The sequence below is a fragment of the Schistosoma haematobium genome, chromosome 4 (genome assembly GCF_000699445.3).
Source record: "Schistosoma haematobium chromosome 4, whole genome shotgun sequence".
In the NCBI taxonomy this organism is placed as follows: Eukaryota; Metazoa; Platyhelminthes; class Trematoda; order Strigeidida; family Schistosomatidae; genus Schistosoma; species Schistosoma haematobium.
In genome coordinates this window covers 30,769,834-30,788,665 of record NC_067199.1, presented here as the reverse complement: position 1 = coordinate 30,788,665, position 18,832 = coordinate 30,769,834, and the positions used below count along the sequence as shown (strand labels likewise).

Genomic DNA, 18,832 nt, shown 5'->3' with positions numbered 1-18,832 from the left:
CATCCCTTTTACTCTTTTCTATTTACTCAGTAGTAGACGTAAATTGTGAAATAAATTTGAGTTGACAAATTTCAATTGTACCATATTTATCAAACCATGTATTGAGGCTTTAGTTAGTAGCAAATATTGTCAAGTTTCTACCTGTTAACACACAACTGAAGTGACTGTTAGACAGGTAGACATCTAGCAACTCTCTTCAGAAGGTGCTTCATGTGATTCGCATTGGTATTAATCTTATGGGGAAAGAAATGTGGTTACAGCCCTCTGCTTATCTGTTGCCTCATCACTGTATAGGCAGCGACGTAAGAAACATGTACTGTGAACAATAGAGATGAGCCATTGGTTCACCTCATTAGTGATGTTCCAGTCGTCCTGGAAAAGACGGAAATGAAAGCTTTAGTGCATGTCGAATGCACTATGCTTACGTCAGAGTGCAAACTATGATATATATATATCACCAAAATAACTGTCTGTCTATATTGATGATCAACGTCTACGGGAGTTGGACGAGAACAGCCTGTACTCTTGTTTTACTTCTAAGTCATACACCTGAGTTGATCTATCTAGTCGTGATAAAAAGTGGTTGACCAGAGTAAATGCTCTCAATAAGCAACATGGCATATCAGCGAGAATAAGTTGCACAAGTCTAAGGCGGAATCACTGACGTATGCACTGGTCTAAGACGAAGAACTGATTGACGAGCTTTGTCTGTCGTTTAACTTGACAATGTTCAGTGATCTTTTCAAGATCCAGTGACCTGCTGACCGAAGAGTTCAGCTACAGCTCAGCAGCATCTTAGTGGTCCTGAATACTTACATACATACCACTGAACAACGAGCGAAATTTGCAACTTGGAAGTATGATTATTGTTGTGGTTTTTTAGAAAAAATAAGTATTTATATAAAAGTATGTTGAAAATATCCTGATTTTCACTTCGCGTTTCTTATGAAAATGAGTATGGGGATACTTTATGAAATTAATTTTTCGGTTTTATTAACACGATTACTCTGTGTTGCATGTGGATATTAGTTGTTCGCGTTCCACTGGGAGCAGGTTTAGCTGAACTCATAATGTTTGTAACCTGGCCTGTGCACTTTAGATCCACACTCATTGAAGACGATGAGAGGTCCGAACTTCCTTCAAAGCCGAAGCGCCGAGTCATGTATGAGTTTGACTGTGGTGCGTCCAACGTCATCCTCCATTGCATTGAGAGTTCTGATATGTGTGCAGGTGAAAAGTGAGGCTTTGATTTTCGGCTAAATCATCCCACCAAACCACTAGCTTGTGAATGGTAGGCGGTCGTTCGGAGCTATATAATCCCTAGGAGTGTAGTAAAACAGCGGTAAGACAACGATGTGTTGCAGAAATAGTTTTCGCAGATGTAATTGCTATTCAATTCAGCGATCATCTCCTGTGGTAACATCAAACATGTTAGGCGACCTATTTCTCCAGACAGTGCGAGGACGACGAGGCTATAGCTATCTTTCACTGAATGTGCTTTAGAATCATAACAAGCTGCAAAGTGCATACTCGACTTTCTTACTTATGAAAATAATGAGCAAATATTGTGTGTTAACGATTCAAAGGGACAATAGTTCCATCAAAAAACTATTCTGGATGAACTAATGTTAGTTGTGGGATTTTTAAGTTTTTTTGGAGCGATCAACTCACTTCTAATTAATTGACTTGCTTCTAAACTAAATTGTCAACTTTTTAAGGTCAGGGTAAACTTCACCTTTTTCAGGCTATGAAATGTCCTAATGAGGTCCTCAGGGTTCAGTACTAAGACCTCTTCTTTTAATGATTTATAGAAACGATGTTCCTTAGAAAGTATCGTAAAGTAGTCCATCTGAGACATGTAACAGACTACGAATCCAACTTAAGTAACTGCGACAAGAATGCTTTTCGAGTAAACCTTGCATTGGTAACACCAAAGCACATTTGTCGCCCGTATGACAACAGAACTTTTCGCTTAACCTTCAATCGCATTAGTCGGCCCCATTTAGGGTGTAGAAGCACAGTGTTTTCTCTATTACTCCAAAAGGACAAGGATACATTGAAATGTATTCGACGGCTAGCCACAAATTCAAATTCAGTCATTATGGAGAGCACCATAAATCACTGAACCGTTGCCCATTAAACCATATGAGTCCCAGAGAAAACCTTCTGACGGCTAAGAGCATCCCCTAAATACATACCTACGCTCACTCCCAACACAAACCTTAGAGAAGACACCGAGAAACTGGAGACAACAGCAGAGAGGACTGTATGCACACCTTCTACTCCTTAAGAGTGGTCAAAGTCTGGAATTCACTGACTGCTTTTCCAGTCCAAGAGACCCCTAAGGAGTGCTTGAAGAGAAAATCTGACATATTCTTAAGGTCGAAGGACAGTATCTCACAATAATAGTATTTTTTTCTCTTATCGTTAAAAATATTTAGGTTCCTACCTGGTGGAATCGGTGATCCGCTGCTACTGGATACGGAAGCCCGTTAAGCGGAGGCTCCATCTATTCCGTCCGAAATCATTTGGAACAACTTCTTTTTTTAAAATTGTATGGAGAGACTGCGGCGCGAGATTTGACCTCCGACTAAGATGATTGATTGTAGCGAAGAAAAACAGTTTGTGGTAGAAGGTACAAGCTGTACCTTGTTTGATGATCGGGAAAAAGCTCTTGAAGTTGATGGGGAAAAACTACTAATACCATGGTGTGGTGACAAATCAATTTTGATTGATAGGTCAGGCTCTGTTATTCATAACATTATTCGTATAATTTGCAAATAATTATGTAGTTGTGCATCCTGACTTATTTTTCAGATGGTGAGGTAACGTTTTCCTTTTTTGGATGTTAGATGTTTCATGTCAGTTTCTTTTACGTCGACCTAAATATTCTACAGATCAATCGATAGTAGGCGAGCATTACCTCAACAAGTTGCTCATATTTAATATGAGACATACCAAGGCAATTGCCTAGCTGAATTTTGGAAGCTGATTGTGCTGTGGGATAGAGTTTATCCAGAGTATATGTGAGGGGTTATTGCATAGAACTTGTAACACCCTCATGAGGTGGCTTCGGTAGGATTACAAAATACTAGACAGTCGAAGTCTTAGGAGTGAATGATAAGCACATGGTTCATAACACACTCTGACTTCTTAAAGGTTTGAGTCAAATGTACATATAATTGCAGAAATAACTTCTATCAAGCCATTTCAGTCTCCAGTAATAAGGACAGTAGGTTAATGAACCTGTGTTAATCCTGACAGTTTGCATTCCATTGAAGGTCTGGCTTCTCTTTAAAAATGTCCGCTGATGGGGCTAATACCACTTGTTCGGGTAAGGCGTTCCAGTCATTGAACACCCGATGAGAAAAACGGAACCCCGCTTCAAGTTTATTAGATCGCAGTTTGTGAACCTTCTTGTCATGACCTCGGAGATTATTAGCGCTTGAGAGAGCAAAATGATAAGAAATTAACTCCAAAGTCGTAATTGAAGATACGAAGTGCGAATACAAAGTCACCTCGCGTCTTACGATACGACAAGGGAAAAAGTTTTAGGCATTTCAAACACTCATCGTAAGGGAGTTCAGAAAAACCCTTCACAAATTTTGTTTCCACACGCTGAATACACCCAAGTGAGTTAGTATCCTTAATCAGACATGGGCCAGCTGCTTGTATACAGTTCTCTATGGGCTTTCCTTATGTACTTAAGAGGTGGTCAGCTATTGTGTAAAATATGCAAGATTACTAAAAAATAACATAAATCTTCCTCACACTTTAGCTGCTGTAACTTTCGTTCTTGCTATCAGTTTGAGCTCGTCTGAGTAGCCCTAAAACGTGTTTTTGTATTTCGTAACACCCAAGCCACGCCCTTCGCTTACAAAAAGACTGGATGACATCAAAGATGAAACGGTAATCTTGGAAACATCGTTTTTCACCCTACATTTTTTGTCCAATATCATGATCTCTCTACCAAAAAGAATTTACTAAACAAAAGCATGGCTTTAATTTATACGTAAATGTTGCTAAAAGCGAAAAACTATCACGGTCGGGGTTTATTGTGGACTTTTGATCGTTTGAAATCCTTCGTCAACTTGCACCCCCAGTTGTACAGGCGAGATATCCATCTCCCAATCAAGAGAAAAATATAATTCTCAGTATTCCATTATTTTAGTTTATGGTTGTGAAGCTTGGCCTCGAAAAGTAGAGGGTAATCGTAGGTTACTAGTATTTGGTCATAGGTGTCTTCAAAGTATCGCCCACGTATTGTAGAACGACGAAGTGAACAATACTAAGGTTAGGGATAGAATAGTAGACAAATTCAGTGAGTCGTTTGACAAAGGTGAGTCATTATCAACTAGGACACCCATTGCGTACATTCACTCACATCCTACTCCAAGGTGGAACGCTGACTGGCGTATAAGTAAGATGGGAGAAAGCTAATGGTGGTCAAACGAAGATGTATCAGTCTTTGGAATTATTGACTGTTGGGTTGAATTATTTCATTAGATTCAGATTACCTGATTGGAGTCCGCTCAAGGACCGTAATCTGTGACAGGGGATGTAAGGCTGTAAAGAGCGAAATTTTCAGCATTAGTGTAGATTGTCAATGATACTTTTGCTACTACTTCACTAGTTCTCACCGCTCTAGTATTATCTTGGTGTTTCAAACTACCCTTGGGCATGTTTGTTCCATGCTTTGCGTTGCTTTTGACTGACTGGTTAGAACTCTGTTGTCAGTCAAGCTATTTAGGTGTCAGTTCGCGCATTAGGTAGTACAATCATGCTTACATTCAGAACTATTGTCTTTCAACTTTTACGGATATATTCTTGTGCAAACAGTCCACTTATGTCGTTTTATCAGTATAGGGGCTGTGGAGATTATTAGATTTTCGATTGAGATCATGAACCGATTAGTGTTAGACCACCACTGAAAACCTGAAAGCACTGGACGGCCGTTTTGTCCTATTGCGGGACTCTCCAGCAGTGCTCATCCACGATCCCGCTCGCCCTGGGTTCGAATGCTGCGAGCGGGATTGTGGATAGGCACTGCTAAAGAGTCCCACAATATGTCGTTTTAAATGTAACGATGCTCTTTAACCATTTGTCGTTGGATTTATACTCTGTTCATGTAATTATTCATCTCAGTAAAAATGTTCAAATTTAGTCTTAGTATCAAAATATTAAATTTAGATGGTATTATAGATATTTCAGTGTGTTGATTATCTGTTATATTAAAAAATTCCTCTATCCTTGTGATTTCAGTTTTGGCGTTACTTGGTCTTTGATTTTAAGGAAGTGTGTCACGTAACATATGTATATATATCTTAATGTATACTAGGCTTTCAGGCTTTAGGGTAACTCATGTTTTCACAAATTACACTATTTGTCTTATATAACTCTGAAAATTCTTTAACCTCGTACTAATTCACTAGTAGACATGATTATATGGGTGTTTAGCTTGAATCTCTGCAAAAATCTTAGCAAATATAAATATAGCAATTGAAAGTAGAACATACATAATGTCTTCCAACAAAACATTTATGTACTGAATTATCGTTAAAATTCATATCTTTTAATAATCAAATTTAGGACAGCCTCAAGGTGTCAGTGTTTGTAGCGATAAACGGTCTTTCTATAAAACTGTGGTTAGTGAAATCTCGGTTTACATTTTTGTTTTGATCCCTTAACCACCTACGTTATAATTCTATTCAATTTTGGCTTAAATATATAAGTGATGTCTCCCCCTTGCATAATAACTGTCGCTCAAGCCTTATTATATGAACCTGCCGCTAGTTGCTTAGTTTCATCGAACGATTAGTTTTTCATATTGTCTGCCAAGTCGATCACAAGTATTAACTTGTATCAGTTTGCTTACTTCACTTATTCACCAGTACTAAAGGTTCTCAAATTGACTCTGAGAATGTATATGTTAAAATACCTGGGGAGTGTCTTCTAGTCATTGTTTATATAAGATATAGTGAATGATCGAGCAACTTCCGCGTTACTTTGGGTTAGCTTATATGGTTGTCAACTTCATGTAACCAGTGTCCACGTGCCATGTATGTATAGCGATCTCTTTCAACATGTTCTTTAGTTTCAAATCAGCCTAATGTTTAATTTATCTATCGTTTTTATTTATCTCACTTGATGGGATGACAAACGTATTAACAATATTATCACTAAGTAGCCCAAAATTTACATAAAGTTTTCAGTACTACAGTTATCTAATTCCTCAAATTATTACGTTTTATCTCAATTTTGTCATCAACTGACTTTTATTTCGCTACCTTCAGGTTCGATGGACGTGGGTATCTCACTGATTTTTATGAGGAAGATCCTAATTGCGATTTAAGTCCTGACGATCACTTGTCTGAAGAAGAGATTGCAATAGAAAAGATGTGTGATTTCGAACGTTATTTGGAAATGCAAGTGGACGTCCATGAACTCGCAATTCAAGATGGTGAGTTTACTTTTGTATTTGTGTTTTGATGTATTCTGCAATACCACCCTTGCTGATTGTTAATGTGCTCTTAGCTTTTGAGTCAACACATCTTTGGTAAACGTATGTTGACAACTTCGTCTCACGTGGTAAGTAATGTTTATCAACAGAATACAGTCCTTTTAACTTGATATTTGCTGTGATTGTCACTAAATTAACGTTGTTTGGGTTTTTATGTTCATTAGTGCATCCACTGCACATTTTATGCTCCAGAGATTAACACGTTTTACGTCTGTTTATATCTTGCAGGTTGTTTTTGGAGTGGGACATGCGATTCGAGCCTGATGAGGCTATGGGAATAAGTATACTTTCAATGTAATTAAACATAAGTCATTTTTTAAAACAAACTCCTACACTCACGTTTTCCATTCCCATATATATCATTTGTCCTGTTTTTTGTTTTCTAGAAGAAGCTCGAAAACGTGAAGCTGAACGATCTCGCAACGACTATGGAGCCGTTAGCTTCTCTTATGATGAAAATGCTTCCCGACCAAATGGCGACGAATCATACGCTAACAAGGGATCAAGTAAGTAATTGTTATTTTATAGAAATTGGTATTTTATGTTGAATTGGAATATATGTTTGTCAATGAAACTTATTTTCCAGCTTACTTAATTATTTACTCGGATTATTACTATCTGTTAACTGCTATGCAAGAATAATCCGCATGACTTGTTAATATTTGAATACTATTGTCAACCATTTAATGAAGATGACTTTACTGGCAGTTCAATTTCAAATAATTAATGAACTCTCAAATTATCGTATTTAGAAAATGACAAGTTTTGGGGATTAATGTCCAGTGTATCACATCATAATTACTCGCTACCTTCTGTTACAGATCCTGTCTAGTCCTTTAATTTTGTAGATCCAAACTAACTGCCAAAAACTCTAGTTCGTCGCTCTACTTTGACCTTATCAACTTCCTATTGTTTAACATTCTACTTAACGTCTAGTCAACAAATGAGCTGGTAAGAACATCTGACAAATATATGCCAAAAATCCTTTAAGTTGCATGAACATTTTATATGATATGGTTGCTTCCAGAGTTTTTCACTCAATTGCAATAGTAGATTCAAATCGATCTGATTGGTTAGTTGCCTTAATATGAGGGCGGCATAAACTGACGAAGATTCATGAATGTTGGGTTGTTAACAGATTATTTCACAAAAGTAAATAGTCACTTTCTGGTATGTTGCGTCATCGCTTAAATGAACAAAGTCTTTTTCGTTTCAAAGCAATCTCTTTTTTCTAAACTAGCTGAGCCTGGGAATAATGAACAGCACTCTGAAGAGCCATATAACTGTCCTCCTGAGCTACAACAACTCTTGTCGAATTTCCAACTTCCGGAATCCGATAAACAAGCTCACATCATTGAAAAAACTGCTGTTTTCGTCTCTCGACAAGGAAGTCAAATGGAAATAGTTCTTAAAGCTAAACAAAATAAAAATCCACTGTTTGGCTTTTTGACCTATGACCACCCACTTAATCCCTTCTACAAGGAGATTGTGAGGTTAATTTCCCAAGGTCGGTACGTTCCGAAACCTCGTCAGACTACAGATAAACCAACTGGGACACTCTTTACAAGTTCGGACGAGTCAAACAAGGTAAGTGTCAAGTTTTTTGAGTTTCCAGATCGTTATAATTACCTCACTTAGTAGTGTTAAGTGCTGTTTCTTTGGTATGACCTTTTTACACGTGGTCACAATTCTTACTGCATCAGTTTTATGTATCATCTAATGAGCTCCACGTTGCTGTGTGAAATATTCGTTTTATGCATTCTCTAAATATTGCTGTCACATTTTTTAGAAGAAATAGGATAGTTTAAACGAGGAATGTAAGCTGTTTTTTTAGGTTTGTAAGTAATTATCCACTTAACACCAGGTATCTTCAGGTTTAAAGCTTATCTACACCCAGTCATGGTTATCTTGCAAACAGTTTTATGCATTCGGAACTTACCTCCGTTATGTGTAAATATTCATTATTAAGATTATACATACCTCCATTTTCCGTTGTTTTCAGTCAATTCATGAAGATGTTTACGAGTTGAAGCTACCAAAGGTGGACATTTCAAATACATCATATGCTCCACTAATATCCAAGTTCAAGAAAATTAATGAAATGTAAGTTCAGTGATACGATAATTTTCGGATTTGAACTAAAATACCAACTTCCTTTTAACGAATGTTGTTACTTTGGTTCTTATTGTGGATTGCAGTCTACTAAATTATTTTGTTTATACAAAGTAATGATTTAAATTCACCACGAACTTTCGTGATTCCTAATTATTTATTAAAGGAATGGGATTCTTGCTTCATATAACAAGTGAATGCTTTTATTTCTCTGTTTACACGGTAAATTCATAGAAATCCAGATTACTCAGAATTCTAATTTCAGAAATAAAACCATCGGTATATATAATATTAATTGGTGGCTTAACCATGGGGAATATTTACAGTGTTCAAGTAAATGTACTGCATACGCAAAAAATATTCAAATAATTCACTCTGATTTTACAGATTATATTGTAACCTGGTGAAACCGTCGAATAGGTTATACAGAGGTTAGAGATAGGTTACAGCATAGCAATAATAAGTCCACTGATGAGCACGTTCATTGACTGACATGGTTGAGACCCCAATATAATATGCTACCTAGCACAAATGAATTAGGAAAAGCTCAGTTCATAGAGTTGTCATATGTTGAAGAGAGATAGGCAATTTGGAAGTGAGGTCAACGAAATGATCTTAATCTATGATTAGATTAATTGGGTGTTGCCTTCAAATTGGTCTCAATAATGAAACTATCATCCTTTCCTTATGTTTCTTTAAACTCCAATTCTCAATAGTTCCCTATACATTTGAACCCTCGAAGTTTATTTGTTCTTTTCGATCTTAACTGTCTACATTGGTTGTTGTTTTACTATCTACAATATCACTGTGATTTTGTTGATTTCATCATACCCTGCTTTTGTGAAGTGCAGCATCCCAAGTTGATGCACATTTGTTCGGAAGCCTAATTCGTTTATAACTATTTGGGAGATAAGGATGTGATCAAACATGAGACTTAGATTTCTTCGGTATGTTCGTAACATTCGTTTGATTAGGGGTTGGTTGATGGATACATCTTAGTATAGTTGTGTGTCTTTTGCAGAATCTGATATAATTATAGCAAATAAGTACTTTGGCTTCGCTGTATATTTAGGGTAGTAGAGAGTCAGCTAAAAATGATTTGCTTTTTAACAATAATGAACTGTGAAATATGCGTTTGTGTCTGATTATTCTCAGCTATCAGTCTTCACAACATTTTTTGAAACTCAGATGTAAGCATAGTTTACGGTCGTTCACTAGTGTCTTATAGTTTATCTATAACATGTTCGTTGCACAAAATTGTGTACTTATTCCTTTGTAGTATGACGTAAGGTCTTAAGATTCATTGTTAATTTAGTTTATTAGACACATTCATCGTATGTCTTCATAGATTTATTACTCGCTGTATGTTTAGTGTTCTCTTCTGCGCTATCGTCTTATTTGAAGTTACAGCTTCACTACTATCAAACTGTTGCTAGATTTCTGTTTTCTTTTAGTAGTCAGAGTTTTGAATTTTAATGGACTAGTTACAAACCAGCGTAACAGCAATGATACTCCTGACAGTAACCAATGTAGCTTGTGAAATTTGTTCAGATTTGAGCTGTTATTATCGAGCTGTCGCTCAATTCCGGTTATTTTGCAATGTATGCATAAAATAGGTAGTTTTCAAATTTACTTAAAATACTGCTTAAGTTTTGATGTTTATTGTACCATTACAGGGCTGCAGCTGTCGCAGCTGCAAATCGTGTTACCCCTGTTTCTGATATCCAGTCTTCTATCGCTACTCCTGAGGTATTGACTGAAACAGAACGTCCTCTTTACGATCCTAGTGAGGTTGAAAATAACTCTTTGGACAGCCTTAAAGACAATAATAAACCGTTGGATTCAGAAAAGACGAAGACTCCCTCACCACAATCTGAAGTCCAAGCCGACGTTTCTGCTACTAATGAAAGCCTTGCTGATGTTCCAGTAGTTGGGAAAGACAATGTGATATCAGAATTAGTAGATCCTTTGTCTCCAGAAGAGTATGAACGTATTTACCAGGAGTATTATAAACACTACTATGCTCATTATTACACACATTATTCTAACCAGTGGGCTTTATCTGAGTATGTCAATGATGAAAGTTTCAATATTGTACAAGAAGCAGCTAAGGCAGCCGCTATAGCAGCTGCGGCTGCAGTCAATGTTGTCCAACAAACACGTTTAAAAGCTAGTGCTCCAGTAATGTTCGAGTAAGTTTTTCTCTTGCTATTATTAATAATATTGTTATTTTAATCAGCAGTAATCGTGGAAATAGTAATATACACTTATAATTCATAGTGTACTTGCTTGCTCTAGTATTTTTGTGTTAAGATCACTCAATACAGCTATATATTTTTCAGCTGTATTTGATGCATTTTTCTTCATCGTGTTAATGTCCTGATAGTTGAGTTTTATGCTTTAATATATATATGTATATCGAAATCTTGTTAATTCTTCAGATTTATAGTAAGTTCATATATTCTTTCCTTCTGCAATAGTCAAGCAATTTTCCTCAAGTATTGTAAGAAAGAAAGAGAGACAAACTGGACAGTATCCAACCTCGCACAATAATGGCTGAGTTCAAGATCTCATATTTTTTAACTCCATAACGATACGATCAACAGACTCAAAAAACTTAAAATTGATCGGATATATGGCGTAGTTATACAGGACGCAGATGAATACAGAACAACTTGGTGTTCAAGTTTTCTTAGAGGGAGGATGAAGTAATTGATCTCCATCTTTAAAATCTGGTTTTCATTATACCATCGAAGGTCTCTAAGCATTGTTGTCTAGGATGTAGTAACTTTTAACTATAAACTCAGCAATTTACTTACGTTTTATATCGCTTACTCTACTGATCAGTTACATGTCATAATGAGTTTTCTTAACCACACTAGCTATTCTGAACAGATCCTAGTTTGTCATATGCACCAGCGCAATTAATTTAGTTGATTCAAATTCATTACTTCATCAACTAACTTATCTTTTGTGATTTGAACAGTGTTACTCCACTATTTCTATCTAGTTAAATGTAAAAAAAACATAGGCAGTATTTCGAGGAAACCTAAAGATTATCACTTGTCGATCTTTTCACGTTATTACTTTTTGAAGGATAAGAAAATAAACAGGATTACTTTGTTTATTCTGAGGTACATGCCCGTATAACGATGTGTCGTCGATTGTCAACACTCACCGTACAGTCTTAAGGTTGACTGAAATCTTTTTTAACTCATTTCTTCAGTATTGTAATGCAGATTAGAAGTAAATCATGTTCACAAGACTATAGATTAGTACTAAAAAATCACGGTGAAATTCAGCAACAATATAAAAACTTATATACGATATTATAAATATGTTCCGGGAATAATTGCAGAATGCCTGCCGATTTATAAGTGTGATCCGGCTTCTGAAAAAAAATTGAATTTTAAAATTGACATTAACTCTGAAACTACCGTCAGGAAGAAGCGCTGGAAGTGGATAGGACACACATTGCGGAAAGCATCCAACTGCGTCACTAGACAAGCCCTCACATGGAATCCTCAAGGCCAAAGGAAAAGAGGAAGACCAAAGAACACATTACGCCGGGAAATGGAGATAGACATGAGAAAAATAAACAAGAATTGAATGGAACTAGAAAAGAAGGCCCAGGACGGAGTGGGTTGGAGAATACTGGTCGGCGGCCTATGCTCCATTGGGAGTAACAGGAGTAAGTAAGTAACATTATAATCATAGTATGTGTAAAAGTGGTGGATTATATATATATATATATATATCACATTGCTTTTGTACCCTATAACTACGGCATTCCTGTTTTGATATTCTTTGCAGACCTCCACTTAATGATGAACAGCGTGGTATTATAAATAAAATGGCAGAATATGTTGTTCGTAATGGTTTAGAATTTGAAGAACTGGTCATTCGACAAAAAAGCAAAGATCCACGATTTGGATTTCTGAAATCAGATCATCCTTTACATTCATATTACATGGCTAAAAGAAAAGAACTAGACCCTGATGATAGCTTGACTAAAGCTGCAGACTCCAATTTTGGTAATATACCTCCTTCAAAATCATTTAAAGTAAGCTCGTCAAAAAAATTGGATTCAAATGAAAAGCCTGAAACAATGTTTCAAGATAATAAAACGAAAAATGGTTCTCTTAGTAAGTAGTTTGGATGGTAATTAGTATTTATTTCTCTGTAAACATGGTACAAACTTTTATGAACATTCACATATCCTCAATTTAAAAAAGTCTTTTGGTCTAATCGCTTGTTCAACGTTTTGCGTTATAAAAATGAAAAATACATCTATTTTAAATAATTTGTAATTATAGTTTCTCATTATTAAATTCCCCTATCCAAATCTCTTTTGACTATTCTGACTACAATATGAATCTTGAGTATGTACAGGCGTTCATTACTAGAGGAGTTCCTTCCAGTTGTATTTTTATGCAGCGAATATTTCAAGGTCTTGAACTCGTTTATCCTACATTCTTTGTGGTTAATGGATTTACTATCATAAGGGAAATATACATAAACTCCAATTTAGTTGGTCTTACTAATACTTACTATAAATAAATGCTGAATAATACGTTTACCGTTGCTATAATCGAAAATACAACGCGCCATACTTGGATATTTATGGAGCAGTTTATTTTAGCATCAAGGGAGACTTAACTTCGTTTCTCTTTAGTTTCCATATGAAGCTTAAAGTTTTCAAATTGCCAATTTAGATTGTAGTGTAGTACTTGAGACACAAGAGGTTTTCTAATACTTTAGTTTTCTATTCGATAATTTCTATTGTAAAATAATGCACTATTTTGCAGGGTTTCAATGTTTTTCTCAGTTGCAACATTTCTGTTGCATCTCGTTGATGTAAGAATTTATTGCAATATTGTTCTCAATCAACCAATAAATTAGCTTATGTACCAAACCGTCATATATTTGAAGTTAAACGTTAATTTCACTCTTTATGACTTCCGCGTCTACGCATCAGTTTAGTTTTCCATGATCAGCAATCTAGCTAATTCAAAGTCATTTCCACTGAGTTGCTCTACTTACAGCTTTTTTGTTTAGGGTTATGAATTCATACTTGTCCTATATATTTCTGTATAACTTGTTCTAACATTTCTTTTACAGAAAATCCTCAGTCTCATGATTCCCATAAAGACAAAAAAGATGATTTTGAAGCTTATAATTCAGAACGTCAAACTGGCATCAGTTTCCGATTAGCTCGCCCGATTCCACCAAAGTCTCAGTCCACTCAAAATACAGAAACGTCGGCGGGAGAAATTATGGACATAATTGAAGCTGCTGCACTAGAGTACTCAGAATCTGTTTCCAAAAGTTTAAGACGGACTAACGAACAACTTAATAGGTTATTGAGTCATTCGAAAAGTGACAGTCAGTCAAAATCACGGAAGAGAAAAACTCGATCTCCAAAAATTTGTGTTATACCTGGTATTCCCAGTCCTAGTTCATCGTCTTCCTCGGAATCTTCTCCACCTCAAGTTGAAAGTCCATACTCTTACACAAATCGTTCTAGTGGAGCTTCAAATTCGAATTCTGTTTGTACATCACCCTCCATATCCGTTGAGCGAAATGAAAGAAATAAACAAGTGCATAACATTCAGTCTCCTGTTCAGTCTATCTGTAACATCACTTCACCCTATGATAATAATTTGTGTTCTCCTGTGGAGTCGATATCTAATTCAAGCTCACATTTAACCTCCAACTGGCCTTCATGTGCTCTTGAAGATTTATTAGGTAAACACAGTCTTTGTTCTTGGTCTATATTTGCATACAATAAGTTTCCGTTATTTAGTTTCATTAAAGCATACTTTTTAATTTGATATAACGTACTTTACAAACAAGTTTGCTGAATTATTATGTTCATTCTCTCCAAATGATAGATATACATGAACCTACAAGTCTTTTAGACTTCTCTGCCGATGGTTATCAAGTTACGGTCCCCACAGCTAAAGAAGAGCGTCTGCGTGAGGAAAGGCGTAAAAAAGCTGCCCAATTGGTTACCCAGTTGAAATTAACTAATTCTATCACAAAAGGAAGTATAAATACTAGTACAACTATCTCCAAATCTTCGACAGTTAATACCACATCAACGACGGCTAATCGGTATCGTTCGTCACCTCCACCAGCTCCTGATTCAGTCCCTGCAGCCGTCGCACATGCTGTAGTTGCTAACATGAAACGTCGTCGAGAAGCTTTGGAAATCGAGAACAAAGTATGTTAATGCTTTTGACTTTTTAAATATGTGAATACCCTATTAGTCAAGGGTTCTTTTCGCTTTAACGGTGCAATGATACTCCAATACATTTTGTTATTATTTCAATCTGTTCATTTATAAAGACGCTATTGTAATGCACGAATTTTACCTCGTTTGTAGGCTCGTAGAAGGCGCCATCGTTCACCACCAGCTGCTTATGCATTTGCGCGTAATCGAATCTCTGACAGATCTCCACGGAGGTCACCAACTCCTAGGTGTGATTCTTATGATCGTGAGGACCCAAGAGATCGGGACGATCATCATTCAAAATCCAAGAAAAAACATAAAAAATCTCATTACTAATCACATCGTAAAGACACATTATTGTAAACAAGTGTACATATTTATATTATATTGTGATCTTGTATTATTAAGCAGAAATGTGATTCATTCGAACAAGGTTTTAATTCGTTGTTCCTTTCCACAGTTTTGAGCAGCTGGAAAAAGTTCTCTATCAGCCACAAGAGATTTTCGAAACTATAATTGTAATGTAATTTATATTTAAGTGTCTGATTTGTATGATATGTGTAACCTTGATAAAATTTGATACTGAACGACCTAGATTTGTAATAATTACCAGTTTATATTCACATTTCATATATTCTAGCACGTGAATAACAACGTTTATCCACTGACAAGTTGCTTTTATTGCTTAAATTTTTTTAAATTGTTTAGCTACCGAGCATATAAATAAGATTTGAATTTTTAGGCCACCATTATTATAATTTTAGTTGATTCCCTTCAACAACAGTTTATTGTGTCGAAGGGGAGTATCCACAGAAAGGTCTGAATAATCGTCCCATTTGGCGTCCGTTGATAATGAGTATAGACCATTTGGATTTATGTAACATTTGTTAAATCTCATTAGAAAATATTCCTGGTTTACAACGGGAGAATATTATTAGATTCTGTGTACTTGTCGTTAGCTTGTTTCTCACGACAACTAGTTTAAACAAGTATCTTAATTATTTTCTTCAGGTTTAAGTTATTTTTACAATCTCCGAATTGTTAGGTTCATTATTTGCATACAATCTATGTACCGTTTATGGAACAATAATAATTCAATTAGGCAGCTAGAAATTGTCACCATAATGTTTTACTAAAAGTGATTAAACTAGGATACTTAAAACATATCTTTACTCATGACCACATAATACAATCCATCGTTCACTAGTAAATCCGTTTGAATACCGACTATTAGAGTTTCGTTTACTGACTGAACGATTTTCCGATAATGATAGCGAGATTGCAAAATAGGGGTAGACCTGACATACAATAGTTGAAGTTTCGTCGGGATCATACGTTAACTAGACCCATTTTATTAACCCAGAGTTAGCAGTTTCATTTTAAAATGGTTCTAAAGAAGACAAAAGGTTTAGTTATAAAGCAAGGTCAACATGGATATATTAAAGTGTGAGCAATACGATTATTGTGTGTAGTCACTGCGTATTCACTTTAACAGAATAAAAGAAAGGTTTTGTTTTTTTGCTTTTTCTGCAATCATAAAGTTAACGTTACAATGAAAACACTTTTTCTGCAGTATTCTTTTGTTGCATTGATTGAAAATATCAACGGACAACTGGTTATTCCTGGACACATGGCCTTTTTGTGGAAAGTCTCACATATGCTATCTCCATACCTTGGAACTCGTAATGCCATCGGAAATCCATAGGGTAACGCGAGATGCGCTATTTTCATGGTCAACCTTTTCTAACCTCTTTACGTTATGAAAAGATAGTGTCTTTGTGAATGCTTTTTGTCTGGGAGGAACTACTACCATCACATCCCAGTACGGCCAGCAACATAACTTCGTCATCTATAAGTTATTGCTCTTAGTCTTATCGTTCTTCAGCTGACCTGCCTGACATAATAAAACCGATAGGAATAAGTGTTTCAACCAAAATAACTATCTGGCCATCACAATAAGCAAACCTTACCACCATGGTGAGGTATCATGTATAGTTGCGGAGTTATTTATTTAATCAGGAATGTAAATATGAAATTGTAAGAATTTTCTGATTGTGTTATCGTTTAACGATAGATATTAATCTTAACAATCTGCGTAATTAGACCAAAAAATAAAAGTATACTTTAGATTTCTATCAATAAAACAAGTAGTTGCCGTGATAAACTACTGTTATTAACCTAGTTTTATTGATTTTATTTTTGAAATGAGGTGAGTATACAATTTTTATTGATAAACTCTTTGGAATGTGTTTTTCAAACTACACAAAATCGATAATTGAGCAAAGGTGACCTACTCATGGCTGTTATTTTCTCATTAGTAATTTCTTTGTTTATTCTAGCGGTTTTTATAAAAATGTTATTTACTTATATCCAAATCATCCTCCATCCTAATAGTTATGACACAAAATTTCAAGGATAAACCTAATTACGATGACCCAATTAATATATATAAGTGAATTGAATCAGTTATATGGAAATAGTTACATGAGCTCTATCCAGAGTAGGCTTTACTTTTGAGTATTGAAAACATTTCAAAAAGAAGTGCTTAAGTCCATAAAGAGTGGATTGCGTATGTTGTTAAGATGGGTTCATCAAGTCTCAAAGTATCTGTCAAAAGACTTGTTTGCCCGTCCTATGCATTGTCCAATTGACAGAAATCAAACACGACTTGGACACTAATATTTAATTGGTTGGAAAATTCTTCGTTTTATGCGAATAGATAATTTTCGGAAGCTGCTTCTCATATGAGATAGATTGAAGGACTCAATATCCTCCTTTTTATTCCAAAATAGCGATTGGGTTGCAGGGGGTTATTTCGTTTTGTCTTCTTCAAAATATTAGTTGAGACATAGTTGCATTTATGCAGTTATGAGTGCTAGTGGTGGCTTAGCAAGTGAGATCAATATATGCATTACAAGAGTAATAACATATTATACTAGTTTGTCCTTAAAAGACCAGGTGCCAAATACTTCAATGTGAGCAGTTCGAATTAATGTGGAGCATGACGCCACAGCTGAAGACATTCAGTTATCGTCTTCTGAGAAGTGCCCACATTCGTGTGAAGACAGTACAAATAATGCGGAAGTTTGGTAGCTTAATGTTGATGTTTAGGAGTGAAACACGTTTGATGTGTCTTAGGTGCTTTTGCACCACGTTATTTATTGACGCCTATGAAGAGCTGTAGAGTGAAAGATATCTGTGAACAGTTACATCCGTTTGTCCATCATAACTATCTGGATCAAAATCTAAAGACTAGTGTAACTCATTGTTCTAATAATGTATCAGAATAGCAGCATGTGAAGGTCCTTCTGAATATTTTCATATTTTCCCAGTATAATATACAATATAACATTCCTTTCGAATGAACGAGATTTAGCTCGACTATATCTCATTACCAGTATTAATCTTTATCACTTCCTATTCTTATATTTGATATACCGTCGGCATTCTTTTTCACCATATTCTTATTTTGTCTGGAGCAGATTTTTTGCTATAGTCTAGCATAAACTTTTGATTATGGTTGAAATGGGATTTTTTGCCTAGCTTCATTCATTACACGAAGCAGTATTTTTCCATGAGTTAGTTCCATTGCATATGGAAAATTGTCCATAAATGAAAATATAATCAAATAGTGACGGTAACTTTTTACCAACTTTTAAAGCAACACAGTGACAGTTAACAAATTTGAAAATTGTTTCTAGCTAAAAATTTAGCTCGTTCATATCTAGAACATATTTAGCACTGACATTATCAGTTAACTATCAGTAGGTTTTATAACAAATTTAATTATAAGATTATATAATCAGGAAGTTACGTTAGACAGATAGTTGACGATAATACACTGACATGACATTAATTAGACAACTACATAAACCTTTATAGGGATTCACATAGCATTACTTTCTTACTATGATGAAAATTCACCAATCACTAAATGATCCAATTTTGCAGATATTCGAAGTTAA

The 18,832-nt window shown here is 35.5% G+C and overlaps 1 protein-coding gene across 2 annotated transcripts; it reads left to right on the top strand.

The window, feature by feature from the left end:
- The first annotated feature begins 2,537 nt into the window (after positions 1-2,537).
- On the top strand, positions 2,538-18,683 carry MS3_00007845 (uncharacterized protein). Of its 2 annotated transcripts, XM_051216190.1 has the most exons (10): positions 2,538-2,738; positions 6,294-6,460; positions 6,907-7,026; positions 7,761-8,107; positions 8,523-8,623; positions 10,309-10,824; positions 12,446-12,777; positions 13,754-14,380; positions 14,527-14,858; positions 15,021-15,535. In XM_051216190.1, the coding sequence occupies exons 1-10, from the start codon at positions 2,596-2,598 to the stop codon at positions 15,201-15,203; spliced, it is 2,868 nt and encodes a 955-aa protein (XP_051066757.1). In that variant the 5' UTR covers positions 2,538-2,595; the 3' UTR covers positions 15,204-15,535. The 2 variants fall into 2 exon arrangements, with proteins under 2 accessions (XP_051066757.1, XP_051066756.1); XM_051216189.1 differs by adding an exon at positions 6,749-6,814 and having other exon boundaries at positions 2,538-3,075; positions 3,112-6,588; positions 6,907-7,690; positions 7,739-18,683.
- Positions 18,684-18,832: the final 149 nt, after the last annotated feature.

What these genes read in the sequence shown, in the direction of transcription:
- MS3_00007845 (XM_051216190.1), top strand. Translation starts at nt 2,596, where the DNA reads ATGATTGATTGTAGCGAAGAAAAACAGTTTGTGGTAGAAGGTACAAGC. An exon ending in AGTGCTCCAGTAATGTTCGA is followed by an intron (nt 10,825 to 12,445) that starts GTAAGTTTTTCT and finishes TATTCTTTGCAG; the next exon opens with ACCTCCACTTAATGATGAAC. An exon ending in CTTTGGAAATCGAGAACAAA is followed by an intron (nt 14,859 to 15,020) that starts GTATGTTAATGC and finishes CCTCGTTTGTAG; the next exon opens with GCTCGTAGAAGGCGCCATCG.